The 13464-nt window shown below is 43.7% G+C and overlaps 1 protein-coding gene across 2 annotated transcripts in view; it reads right to left on the reverse strand.

The window, feature by feature from the left end:
* The window catches only part of kif6 (kinesin family member 6), a 522710-nt gene that overhangs the window by 146633 nt on the left and 362613 nt on the right, over nt 1–13464 (reverse strand). For both annotated transcript variants that reach the window (XM_048531738.2, XM_048531739.2), the window contains exon 15: nt 3596–3651. In XM_048531738.2, coding sequence (XP_048387695.2) covers nt 3596–3651 — 56 coding nt within the window. The remainder of the gene's footprint in view (nt 1–3595; nt 3652–13464) is intronic.

Below are 13464 nucleotides of genomic sequence, written 5' to 3' on the forward strand. Positions count from 1 at the left end.
GCATTGTGGGTCAACCCACAGCTGGTGGACTGCAGCCGTTCAAGAAGGCAGCTTCATAACCATCTTCTCAAGGGTAAGCAGGGACGGGCAAGAAATGCTGGACCAGGCAGCGACACCCATATCCCACAAATGAAAGGAAAAAAAAAGCTTCTCCTGGAATGTTTTTGCTCAAGGTCCGGTTCCTCTGACCCTGAATCAGACACGGGCAGTGTGTATGTTGTCCTTCTGTTTCTCCTGGGGTGTCTCAGAAGGAATTCCTCCTCGTCTTCAGGCGATAAAGGCTGTGACATTGGCAGGATCCATCTTGATCTCGGAGGTATCTTCGAGGTTAGATGAGGGAGAGAACCCATGGTTTCTGATAGCCTTTCAAGCTGCTCTGAGGGGCAAGTATGTGTTGCTCCTGTCCCATTTGAGAAGTAGCAGCTTTACTGTGATCCACATATTTGTTCAGGACCGCCTCACCTACCTGAACTTGGTACGCCACAATACCCGACCTCACTTCAACCTCGCCTCGTACTCACGCATGGCGATTTCCATGGTTGACTTCAAACTTTGTCCCCTGAAATAAATTGTCTCTGTTGCGTAGAGAAGCTTGGCCAACACTGGATTTCCCAGTGCTGTTTCACGCTGGCCCCACAAGTTCAGGAATATTAAGTTTAACCTAGTGCGGAATCTTCTCCCCATCAGCAGCTCTGCTGGAGCTATCCCTGTAGCTGCATGAGGGGTGGTCTTAAAATCAAACAGGAACCTGGGCAATTTGGTATCAAATGTAGCTCCAGGCTGTTTCTTCAAGTCTGTCTTCAACATTTGGACTGCTCATTCTGCCAGACTATTGGATGATGGATGATATGGAGCTGTCTGAACATGCTGAATGCTATTTAACTTTAGGAAATACTCAAAAATTACATTATCTGTGACAAATACTTCTGGATGTCCGTGTATTGCAAATGATGCCTGCAGTTTTTCAATCTTTATACCTGAGATTGATGAATGGGCATCCACAGCGACCAAGAACAAAGAGCCCACAAAAGGACTGGCAAAGTGAATGTGCAGGTGCACCTAGAGTTTATCCAGCCATTCCCACAAATGTAGGGGAGCTGCTGGTGGCAATTTTTGTCTTTGTTTATACTCTGGGCATTACCCCACCAACATAGCTGCGCTGACATCCAATCCTGGCCACCAGACGCAACTTCTAGCCAGCATCTTCATTTTGGAAACCCCTGGTTGACCCTAGTGGAGTTCAGCCAGTACCTGGCAGCAACATTTGCTCAGCACAATCACTCTTGCTGCCCATAACAGTATGCTGTCCTCTCCAATGATCTGGTCTCACCAGGTCCAGAAGGGTTTCAATTCTGGTGGTGATGGTCTTTTTTTCTCCCCCCCATCAGCACTGGCCATTTTAGTTTTGCCAAGGCTCCCTGATTGGCCCAGGTTAACAAGCCCAACAAGATCCACCTGGCCAACTTCATTCTAATCTCTATAGCTTCTCTCCTCAGATGCAGCCAGACAGCTGACTACTCCCTGCTTTGCTTTTATTCTTTTACAGTCACACAACTGGTTAGAATGTACTGTAATTTACTGAAAAGCAATACAATTGGACTTAGTTTCTTAATCATTGAAAATAGTTTCTGAGATGGCATGCATACTCTTGACGGAGTGCTATAACCCAGCTAGGTAAAGGGGTTTGCATGCACACCCCTAACGACCATCAACAGCATGCAGAACTGGTAAAATTTTATGTTAATGAGTGTACAATACTGATTTAATGCCCATGAAATCACTTTGGAAAGTCATATTCTGGATGTTGCATCATAACCTCGCATAGCTGCATGCACATTAAACAAATTAGGGAGCCCCTCCAGTGTTATTTAAGTAGACTATTTTCAGATCAGTTGCTGGATATTTCTTCTGCACAATGGTATAACTGTTCATATTTTTGGACTGTTCCTGTATTTAGCTAGAATTTCAATGATCTACCCTTGCGAGCTGGCTGGTTTCAAATGTTTTTTGGTCATTTAAATCTGGTGCTGAAATAAGTTGCTTCCAGATGTCAATGGTCTAATTGAGTTTTCTTTGGTAATCTACCATAACTCGGAGCTTGAAGAAAGACCACACGGACTGGACGAGCTGCTACAAGAGGGAGATAAAGCGGGTGGGTGTAAAAGGACTTTCATCAGGAGACCACATTCACAGAGATAACAAGGTGTAGAGCTGGATGAACACAGCGTCAAAGCAGCATCAGAGGAGCGGGAAAGCTGATGTTTCGGGCACAGACCCTTCTTCAGAAATGGGAGAGGGGAAGGGGGTTCTGAAGTAAATAGGGAGAGAGGGGGAGGTGGATATAAGATGGATAAAGAAGATTCTCCAGCATCTGCAGTTCCTACTATCTCTGAAGCACATTCACAGAGGATGTTCTGGATGCAATTCCTTTATCTCCATTTCAGGGATGAATAATACATGAGATGTCCAGACTTTTCAAAAGAGCTCTTGATTGAAAACCACAACTACAACCTGAAAGTAGAGCAAGAGCATTGCCTGGCTTCCTCCATGCTGCTGCTAGAAGAGGAAGATGAGGAGAAAGAAGAATTACAACTGGAACTGAAGGCACACACAAGAAACAGAAGATCAACATCAGCAGCCCCTTTGTTCTTGGGTTATAAATCAGTTAAAAAATTTATCACTGATACCATTTTTCCAACTACACTTCCCTATTCACCAGCTCTGGCCACAGAGTTTAGCAGCACTGAGGAATGTGATAAGAGCCACATGAAATATAAGGTGTGGCATTAGCTATTATCCACTATAACATGGTAGTTTCCATGGGTGTTTTGATACAAGTGATGACCTATTCCACGTTAGAGAGAATAGGCTCCTGATGCTGTGCAAAATCCTTCACTAAAGTAGTGATGGAAAATCCCATATTTCTTGTCATTGAGAACAGGTTTTATGGCAAGCTTTCCAACACTTCAAGCATCTGGTTACATACAACCGACAGCTTCTCCTGTACTGGCTGATCAAAGTCTTCAAGTGACTGATAGTAGTCTGCGCCGGTGGTCTCCAGCAAGTTGATACCTGAATGCTTTCTTCTCATGTTTCAACTCCTGCATGTTTGTGTCCTGTATGTCACTACACGCAGATCACCCCTCTTTCTTAGCCTGGTTGAGCTAGTGATCCTGGACATGGAACATTACCCCATCAAGGTCTCCAGCGCATTGCAAGAAAACATTGGTGCTCACTCAATTTCTTGTATCATCAGTCAAAGTCTGAGCACAATGATTCTCAGAATTTCTCATAGCCACAATGCACCTTCCTTTTAAGATTTCCAGGCTGCTTTTAAGTAGAAAAAACAATTCATGTTATCAACTCCTGTGCTGATGTAAACTGCACAGTGCTTGTCAGCTACATGCAGCAAACATCTGAAACACCAGACGGCACGGCTGACATATTTCCAATGAATGGAAATAGTTACGTTATGGATCACAATCTGTATTCTTGTTTTCAGGGGTTAGTTATGCTCCCTTCACCTTTTTTTAACCTATACATCAGTGAGGACTTCTAGAATGTTATACCATTTGAATATAATGTGGGTACTCACTAATCTTATTCCTGGACTGATTCACTTTCTCTCCAAGTGCTTTTGCTTCGGTGAATCTGATGAAATAAAACAAATTGGAGAAGATGAGAAAAGGAATGAAACTAAGATAACAAACAAGGCAATATCTATTAGTAAGTTCACACTCATTAACATAAGCCACATTAATTTTAATTTTTTCTTCAACTCTGCTTTTCACTGGTATTCTCAATTATCATATTTTCACTTTCTTTAATCAAGCAGGTGGCAGAACAGACTCCCCAAAGTGCATTCACCTTGAATTTAACACGGAGGCTGATTTACCTGTTAACAGCAAGCAAATGAATACTCAAGTCATGCCTGGGTGTGGATGTCAGAAAACTGGACTGGACCCTAGTGATACTGAGTAAAAGCAAAATACTGCAGACGCTGGAAATCTGAAATGAGCACAGAAATTACTAGAGAAACTCAGTAGGTCTGACAGCATCTGTGGACAACGGAACGGAGTTAATATTTTGAGTCAGGCATGACTTTGAAGAATGTTCTGAAGAAGAGCCAAACTGGATTCAAAATGTTAACTCTGATTCTGTCTCCAGAGATGCTGCCATAACTACTGAATGTCTCCAGCTCTCCAGCATCCACAGTTCTTTGTTTTATTTCACTACAGGGAGCCCAACCTTCAGCCATCAAGCCCCAAAGTTTCATCCCTAAGCTATTCCACCTTTCTCTCTCACATGATCCTTAAACAAAATTTATGCTCATTTATCCCAAAATCTCCACACACACTTTGATGACATTCTGCTGACAATGATTCTGTGAACTGTTTTAGAGTGTTTTACTTCATTAAAGCGATACAAATGAAAATTGTCACTGTTGTATCAATATATTTAAGCTGTTATCAGACAAATCACAAGCTTTCTCCAGTCTCCTGATGAACTGTCATGTGGTAGGAACCAGACACACTTCACAAATGCCCAACTGTTGGCTGATGTTTCCAACATGAAATAATTTCAGTGCTTAACTCAGCCAACACGAATCCCACAGGGCTCAATGGAGAAGATGTTAAAATATGATTTGTTTTTTAAAAGAGAAATTTGCCCCCACCACATCGAACAAAAGGTGTGCTTGGACATAAGAAAAGAAACTTAACCTCTTAATCCCCAAAACTTTCTGGAGAAGCAACCTAAACCGGAATAATCAGTACTTGGCCAAAGTCATCACAATTTTGAAAGATCAACAAAGATTCTTCCTGTTGAAAAGTGGATGTTGCTCATGAAAAGGGGCTGTCATTACACATGCAAAGGATGAAAATCTGAGGATACCATCTTTCACACCTTTGAGAAAGGGCCAGAACTGGTGGTGCTATCAGGTATTTTGAAGTCGCTGGGAGAGTAGCTAACTAGTACAGGGAAAGGAAAATGCTAGTGCTCATTTGGGTGCATCTACAGTATTTCCTTCACATGAGGGATAGGAGCTAGAAGCCTCTTCCCCACCATTCTTAAGGCCAGTCTAGGCTTCTCTGGCTACAACTTTGCCAATAAAAAACCAAAATATTGCAATGTCAAAAGTCAAAAAAGAAAGGCAGAATTGCTAGCAATCATGACATGGACTGAAGGCATGCAGATACACAAACTGGTGCCAGCAGGTTTGTGCTTGTTCACAAACACAACTCAATCTTGAGCCATTTTGAAAGACAACAGCTTGGAGGGACAGGAAATCCATTGAGGTTATTTATTATTTATTACTCGCATCCCAACTAGAGTTTCCACTTGATAATTCTATCAATCAACAGAAGGATGTTTGAGGGAACATGAAGTATCACATTGGGTCCCTCCTATTGGATATAAAAGTCACAAGGATTGTGGTTGTGGTCCAAGTTCATGGTCAGATAGTGAAGAAATAAGAAGTACTCCAGGGGCAAATGTTACCATCTGAAATCTCTGAACTCAGTGCTGAATCCAGAAGATATTAGCCATGATGTGGAGATGCCAGTGTTGGGCTGGGATGGGACAAGGTCAGAAATCACACGACACCAGGTTATAGTCCAACAGGATTATTTGAAACCACAAGTTTATGGCGCGCTGCCCCTGCGTCAGGTGAAGTGAAGCACACAGATACAGAATTTATAGGGAGAGAGATCTAAAGATTTGTGTGTGTAGAGTGTCAACAGGCTGAATAACAAATCTCTGTGGGTGATCAAAGGTGTCAAGTGGTGTAAGTAAGTGTCAACAGCTGAATAACAAATGAAGGAATGACCTATGGTCGGATTAATTGAGGCAGAGAGATAATCACTATAAATTAAAAATAAGACAGTGCTGGAGACAAACCAAATGGTTGGAAAAACACGATAGGTATAAGAGTCACTAGCCGAAGGTCTAACCAAAGTAACAAGTAATCTGAAACTGTACAAACTAATTAAGATAGAGATATCATAAGAAGTTAAGGTGATGGTGTGAAAACAGGACAGCAAGGAAGATTATACAAATACAGAACAGCATGGTGGGGTTACATGTAGCGCGACATGAATGTGAATCTTCGGGCAAGGCCGCCTTGGAGGATGCTTCGAGATACACAACAATGCAGATTCACTGAGCAGAAACTGATAGCCAAATTCCATACTCATGAAGACGGCCTCAACCGTGATCTTGGGTTCAGGTCACGCTACACGTAACTCCATTGTGCCGTTCTGTATTTGTCATTGTAGCAACTTGGTTCCTCTTTTTCCTTATCTACCATCTGACCAGCATCCACATCCAGAGGCCACATCCAGAGGATCACCAACCGCCATTGTAGCCATGTCCAGTGAGATACCCCTACAGGAGACATATTCCCCTCCCCTCCACTGTCAGTCTTAGACAGGGATCATTCCATCTGGACACCCTGGTCTATTCTTCCTTCACTCTCAACCACACCCCACAGCCCCATGGCACCTTCCCCCGCAACTGCAGAAGGTGTAACACCTGTCTGTTTACTATCCCTCTCTGCAGTATTCAAGGCTGAGACACGCCTTCCAGGTGACGCAGCACTTTATCTGCACTTCACACAATCCAGTCCACTGCATTCAGTGCTCACAACGTGGTCTCCTCCACATTGGAGAAATGAAGTGTACAATGGGTGACCACTTTGTGGAACATCTATGTTCTGTTCGCAAAAATGATCCTGAGCTTCCAGTTGCCTGCCACTTCAAAGCACCACCTTGTTCCCTGGCCAATATCTGTCTCAGCCTTGCTGCAGTGCTCCAGCAAAGCTCAGTGCAAGTTGGAGGAACAGATCTAATTTTCCACTTGGAGACTCTGCAGCCTTCTGGACTCGATATTGAGATCAACAACTCTCCCATGCTCTTACCCCAACCCCCACACACCATCAAAGCTCAACTCCACAAAATCCTTAATTACCAGTGGAAGTACCAGAAATGACACAGCAGACTGATTGAGCTGGAAAGGAATATTAGGATCATATATCAATTTCCCTAAAACACTATATGGGTAGATTTATTTTTTTAAAAATCACACTACATGTTTCACATGAGACAGAAATAATACAGTATTTCCCACGGTAATTTTTAATGGGAGTGATTAATGAGCTTTAATTCAGTTTAGCAATGCAGTTACAGCTGCGGTAATGATAGTCTGACCACATTCATTTAAAAATACAGTATGGTTGGGTTTTTATGTTCAATGTCATGGTAAGTGCATAACAGCATGCTGAGTTATTAAAGTTGGAAATGAACCTGGCAAGTTTTGCCAGGTCTCACATTACTAACATTAAAGTACAAGTCCAAAGAATTAGGAATGCATAGCATAAATTGAGTCAGGCAGGAGTCATTTTTCAAGAACTTTTCAAATATTTTTAGGCAGGAATAAATAGTTGAAATAATCTGGTAAAGAAGAAATATTGGGGCTATTAAAAATGCCACTGCACACTGCAGGGGTGATTTGAAGGTTCTTATAGAGCTGAGGCTGATGGGCCTCGTGAGCTTTCGTTAACATTTCTAGTTTATGTGTTAATCTTTAATTTTTCAATGGTAACCAAGCATGAAAACTGTTCAATTATAAATTTATTCAAGCTGAGAAGAAGTGCAGGCGAGCACAGATTCTAAGACAGGCCGCCAGCCACACCCAGAGGAGTGGATGAAAGCAGGAACTTCAGATAGGCAGGCAGCAGCGTATGGAGGGCAAGAGAAGGACCATCAGACAGCTATTTTAAAGAAACAGCAAATAGTGACATCACACAAGAGATGCAAGTTTGGCTTGGAGCAGGATGGACAGAGGTAGACATGTAGCAGATACACAGGGAAGACTTGAGGATACATAGGTTCGAAAAAATCAAACAACAGCACAGAAAAGTCATGGTGAGAAGCTGCTGTTGGTGACAGTGTGCAAAGTGCTGAAATTGAAAAAAAATGTTGCTGTTGACGACCTGTTATTACCTTGCCATTACTATCAATGTCAATATTTATGTCCCCAGTTAGTAGCTTACTAGGCCATTGCCAGGATTAGGGAGCAGCAAACTAAACTGTTGTAAGTTTGGAGTCACGTGTGGGCCAGATGTTTCACGACACTATCAACTAGTCATACTGGCCCTTTGGCCCACCACGTCTGTGTCAGGCAACAAACACCAAGCTACACCAATACCATTTACTTGCACTTGGTCTGCAGCCTACTATGCCTGGCATTTTAGGTGATCATACATATGCTTCTTAAATGTTACAAGAATAACTGCCTCCATCAGCCTCTCAGGCAGTGTATTCCGTGTATCTGTCACCCCCTGAATGAAACGAAAATTCATGCTCGCAGCTCGTCTAAACTATTTGCTCTTCACCTTAGACTTATATTGTCTGGACTCAGACACATGTAACATGGGGAAGAGAGTCTCATGATCTATCCTATCTATACTTGTGATAATTTTGATTGATTGAATGGATTAAATGATTCATTGTGCCTTGAATTTAAGGGGAAGATGCAGTGAAACGCTTCAACTTTCACCATGCTCTGGCACTATTTTGAATAGCTGAAGATAACTTGTAAATAATAAAAGCATAACTGGAAGAATATCCATCTTTGTACTTTATCCACTGCTTTACATCAAGGTTTCAAGCTGCTGCTGCCCAACTGCTTTTCCCGACCCACCCACGTCTCAGTCATCACTCTTCAGGTGCTCCATATTGCTGCTAGGCCCATCTAGCTGATGCCACCAATGAAACCTAAGAAAGAAGGGAAAAATAAAGAAAAAAAAACCAGCAGATGGTAAAAAGAGCAGAAGAGTCCCAGGCTTAGGATCCTGAACATTGCTTACTCCTCTGCCGCCATCTTCAAGTTTTTATCTTTCAGTTACAGGCTGGAAATCTGTGGACTAATATATAAATTTGCAGACTTCAATCAGATCGTGCCTCAGCCTCCACCTTTCCATGGAAAACAAGCCCAGCCTATCCAGTCTCTCATCGTAACTGAGACTTTTCATTCCAGGCAATTTGAACTTGCAACACCAGAGAATTAGCCCGAGCCTCTGGATTAATAGTTCAGTGATATGACAACAACATCACCACCTCCACTAATAATAATTTACAATGCCACCTAATTGATAATTACTGATAACATAATATAACTGATAATATAACAGAACTGATGTTAGAGACTAGTGATGTCTGAAATAACTCCAGAGGCCAGCATCCAGTCACCAAAGTCAGCCTTTATTTACACATGAAGTCCCTGACTCTAGTACTGCCTCCTCAGAGCCAACTTTCAGAGTGCCAGGATCTCCTCTTTATATGTCAGCCAGGCTCCCTAATTGGACCAGATTAACAGGTCCAATCATGGAACTCATATTCTGTGAGGTCCAGCTGGCCGACCTTGTTACCATCACCGCAGCCCTCCCAAGTTCAAGGACATGGGCCAGTCCTTTTTGTTGGAGAGCCTCTTGGGGTATTTCAGCACCGGGTTATGTTCCTCTGACTTGGTGTCCAATATGGGAGGCATGAAATACACAGGAGTTGACCTCTTGTGCCAGGATTGCCTCAGTAGAATTTCACTCTCTTTCTCCAGCAGCAACAGTATCAAGGCAGCTACATCCATCATGTCCATCTCTAATTCAAAGGATTCGTCAACACTTGACAAAGAGGGTAAACCCGAGGGTTCTGGCGGACTTTCTGACTGTTCCAAGGGGCAGGACATGTTTTGGCCCAGCACTATTTGCAAATTCACGGCTTTCATTTGGTCCATATGCTTATTCAGGGCTGTCACACCTATCTGAACTTCATAAGTCATTGGTCCTGAACTTGCACAATCATGCCTCTTACCATGCAGGGCCATTTCCATGGTTCTTACACCAAACTTTGCTGCCTGTATCAAATAGTCTCTCTTGCTTGGCAGAGTCTTGTTTTTGGAATTGGCACGCAAGATGCCATTTCACCCTCCCCACCCCGGGTCTGGGAAGATTGGATTTAACCTGGTACAGAATCTTCGCCCCATTAGCAGTTCTGCCAGTGCAATCCCTGTAGTTACATGAGGGGTACTCCTATAATCAAATAGGAACTGGGACAGTTTAGTTCCTAGTGAGGCTGTAGGCAGTTTCTCCAAGCCTGCCACCACAGTCTGGTCTGCTCTTTCTGTCAGACCATTGAATGATAAATGGTCTCGAGCTGTCCTTTCATGTTGAATCCCATTTGACTTTAGCAAATACTGAAATTCCCTGCTGGGTAAATGATGTATTAGAAAAGATGCGTATGGTTTTTCTATCGACGTTCCTGTGTTTGACAAATGGACTCTGTGTACGTCCAACCACTCTGAGTGGGAGTCTACAATTACTAAGAACATTGAGCCCATGTAAGCTGCACAGTTGACATGAAACTGAGTTCAAGGTTTACTTAGCCATTCCCATGGATGTGGGGAAGTTACAAGCAGTAATTTTTGCCCTCGTTGGGACTCTGGGCACTGTCCTACCAATGTGGCAATGTCTGCATTCAAGCCTGGCCACCAGACATAACTTCTTGCTAACATCTTCATTTTGGAAACCCCTGGATGACCTTGGTGGAGTTCAGCCACGGTCTGTCGGTTACTTTGGCTCGGACAATCACTCTTACTCCCTAATATAGTAGGCTGTCTCCTACTTTGATCTGAGATGATGGGAACTGCAGATGCTGGAGAATTCCAAGATAATAAAATGTGAGGCTGGATGAACACAGCAGGCCAAGCAGCATCTCAGGAGCACAAAAGCTGATGTTTCGGGCCTAGACCCTTCATCAGAGAGGGGGATGGGGAGAGGGAACTGGAATAAATAGGGAGAGAGGGGGAGGCAGACCGAAGATGGAGAGTAAAGAAGATAGGTGGAGAGAGTTTGGTGGGGAGGTAGGGAGGGGATAGGTCAGTCCAGGGAAGACGGACAGGTCAAGGAGGTGGGATGAGGTTAGTAGGTAGATGGGGGTGCGGCTTGGGGTGGGAGGAAGGGATGGGTGAGAGGAAGAACAGGTTAGGGAGGCAGAGACACGTTGGACTGGTTTTGGGATGCAGTGGGTGGGGGGGAAGAGCTGGGCTGGTTGTGTGGTGCAGTAGGGGGAGGGGACGAACTGGGCTGGTTTAGGGATGCAGTTGGGGAAGGGAAGATTTTGAAGCTGGTGAAGTCCGCATTGATACCATTAGGCTGCAGGGTTCCCAGGCGGAATATGAGTTCAACTAGGCCAGTCTAGGTCGGTCTAGGCCCGAAACGTCAGCTTTTGTGCTCCTGAGATGCTGCTTGGCCTGCTGTGTTCATCCAGCCTCACATTTTATTATCCTACTTTGATCTGGTCTCTTCAGGTCCAGAAAGGTTTCACGTCTAGTTGTGACTTTGATTTCCCCCACCACCAGCTGTTTCAGTTTTGACAAGACTGGATCTTTCAGTATTCAAAGTCTGATACTGTCAGCTGTAACTGGAAGCGCGTCCAGAAAATTTAATATCATGACAGACTCTTCTACTGGGTGTAACACCAGTGGTGTATCTGCTAATGGGAGGTGGCTCAAGGCATCCACATTCGTTACTCAGCCTCCCAGACAGTGTTTCGACTTGTAATTACAAACACGTAGTATTAGAACCCACTGCTGAAAAATTGAACAGGCTGATGATACCGCAAATGTTAGTCTCATATTGGTACAAGCACTTAAGGGTATTAATTGGAGCATACTGCTGGGAATCCTTGTCTAAACACAACTGCAAGTAAGTAGGACTGTCTTCCTGCCAGTCTTCCTGTGTAAAACTCCTCTGAGGGATCAGGTATGTATCCAGCTGCAAAAGATGGCTTAACACTTAACAAAAAGGCATCAGCCTTCAAAATCGGTATGACCAGTGCTGCCCATTTTGCAATTTGGATTGATTTGATGATTCCTTTGCTTTCCAGCCTTCTGATTTCTGCTTTTGCCCATGAGCCAAATGCCGGTGGGTGGGCCTTGTAGAATTGTGGATTTGCTGCCTGGTCAACATACAAGATAGCCTCGGTTCCTCTGACCACCCCCAGACCCTCCTGAGTGACATCCAGGTATTTAATTAGGTGTTCACACACACAGTCATTTTCTAATTGACACATTGTTGAGACAATCTAAGTGAATGTCTCAGAACCAATTTCACCCCATCAGGCTTGGGCCTCAACCTTTTACTACAAATCACTGGTAATTGAACCAGCTACTTTGGATAAGAGACCAGAACCAAAATTGTACCCTTAATCAGTAAAGTTTGCTCGTATAGGCTCTCAGCCTCCGAGGTCTTGCACAAATTACAAACTTTGTTTTGTGATCACTGATATGGCCGCACCAGTATTGACTTCCATCAGAAATGGACGACTATTTAACTTGATGCTTAATTTGATTAGTTCTGATTTGGATGTTGCTAAGTAATTAACTGTTCCAAACCAGATGTAGGTGGATTTTCCAGGGTATACACTCTCTTGGATACTGGCCTTTAAGTTATCTCACTCAATTTAGGTCTAGGTGGACTTGGCTTTGTTTTGGGGTTTTGCTGTGGCCTTACCTGGAGTCCCTCTGATATGTCCTGAGTGAGGCTATGCAATTGCCTGGGCTCAATTGGTGGTCCCAAGCTCAACTGGACTGGCAAGGTGTCTGCTTCCATCGGAATATCCTGCAATTGATACTAAAGCCCGAAGAAAGCCAGTTTATTTTCTCTCACTAGTGGCTATAAGCTGTGCATTTTCACCAATAAGTCAGAGACTTAATAATTTGTGAAATAGTTGCTCTGTGCTTCCCATAAATAAGTGGAAAACATCTGAATAGAGAGAGCGAGAGACGTGACAAGCAAAAGGATCACCTCAATAAACCCAGTGGTGTCTCTGCCTCCCTAACCGGTTCTTCCTCTCACCCATCCCTTCCTCCCACCCCAAACCGCACCCCCAGCTACCTACTAACCTCATCCCACCTCCTTGACCTGTCCGTCTTCCCTGGACTGACCTATCCCCTCCCTACCTCCCCACCTATACTCTCTCCACCTATCTTCTTTACTCTCCATCTTCGGTCCGCCTCCCCCTCTCTCCCTATTTATTCCAGTTCCCTCTCCCCATCCCCCTCTCTGATGAAGGGTCTAGGCCCGAAACGTCAGCTTTTGTGCTCCTGAGATGCTGCTTGGCCTGCTGTGTTCATCCAGCCTCACATTTTATTATCTTGGAATTCTCCAGCATCTGCAGTTCCCATTATCTCTGACAGATCCATTGAACTGCATTCCCAGACATTCACTCCACTCATAATACCAGTTTTTTTGTCTGTGTCTGCCTGTGTCAGTCTGTATGCTTGTGTGTAGCGAAAGGAGGGATGTTATAAAAGGGATAGAGTTTTAGTGAGGTGAGTTACTTGTTAACAGTTCATAGCTGTCTACCTGTAACTAGAATCTATTTACTTGCAAAAATAGTAATTCTTGGT

This window comes from Stegostoma tigrinum, chromosome 4, assembly GCF_030684315.1.
Source record: "Stegostoma tigrinum isolate sSteTig4 chromosome 4, sSteTig4.hap1, whole genome shotgun sequence".
NCBI classification, from domain to species: domain Eukaryota; kingdom Metazoa; phylum Chordata; class Chondrichthyes; order Orectolobiformes; family Stegostomatidae; genus Stegostoma; species Stegostoma tigrinum.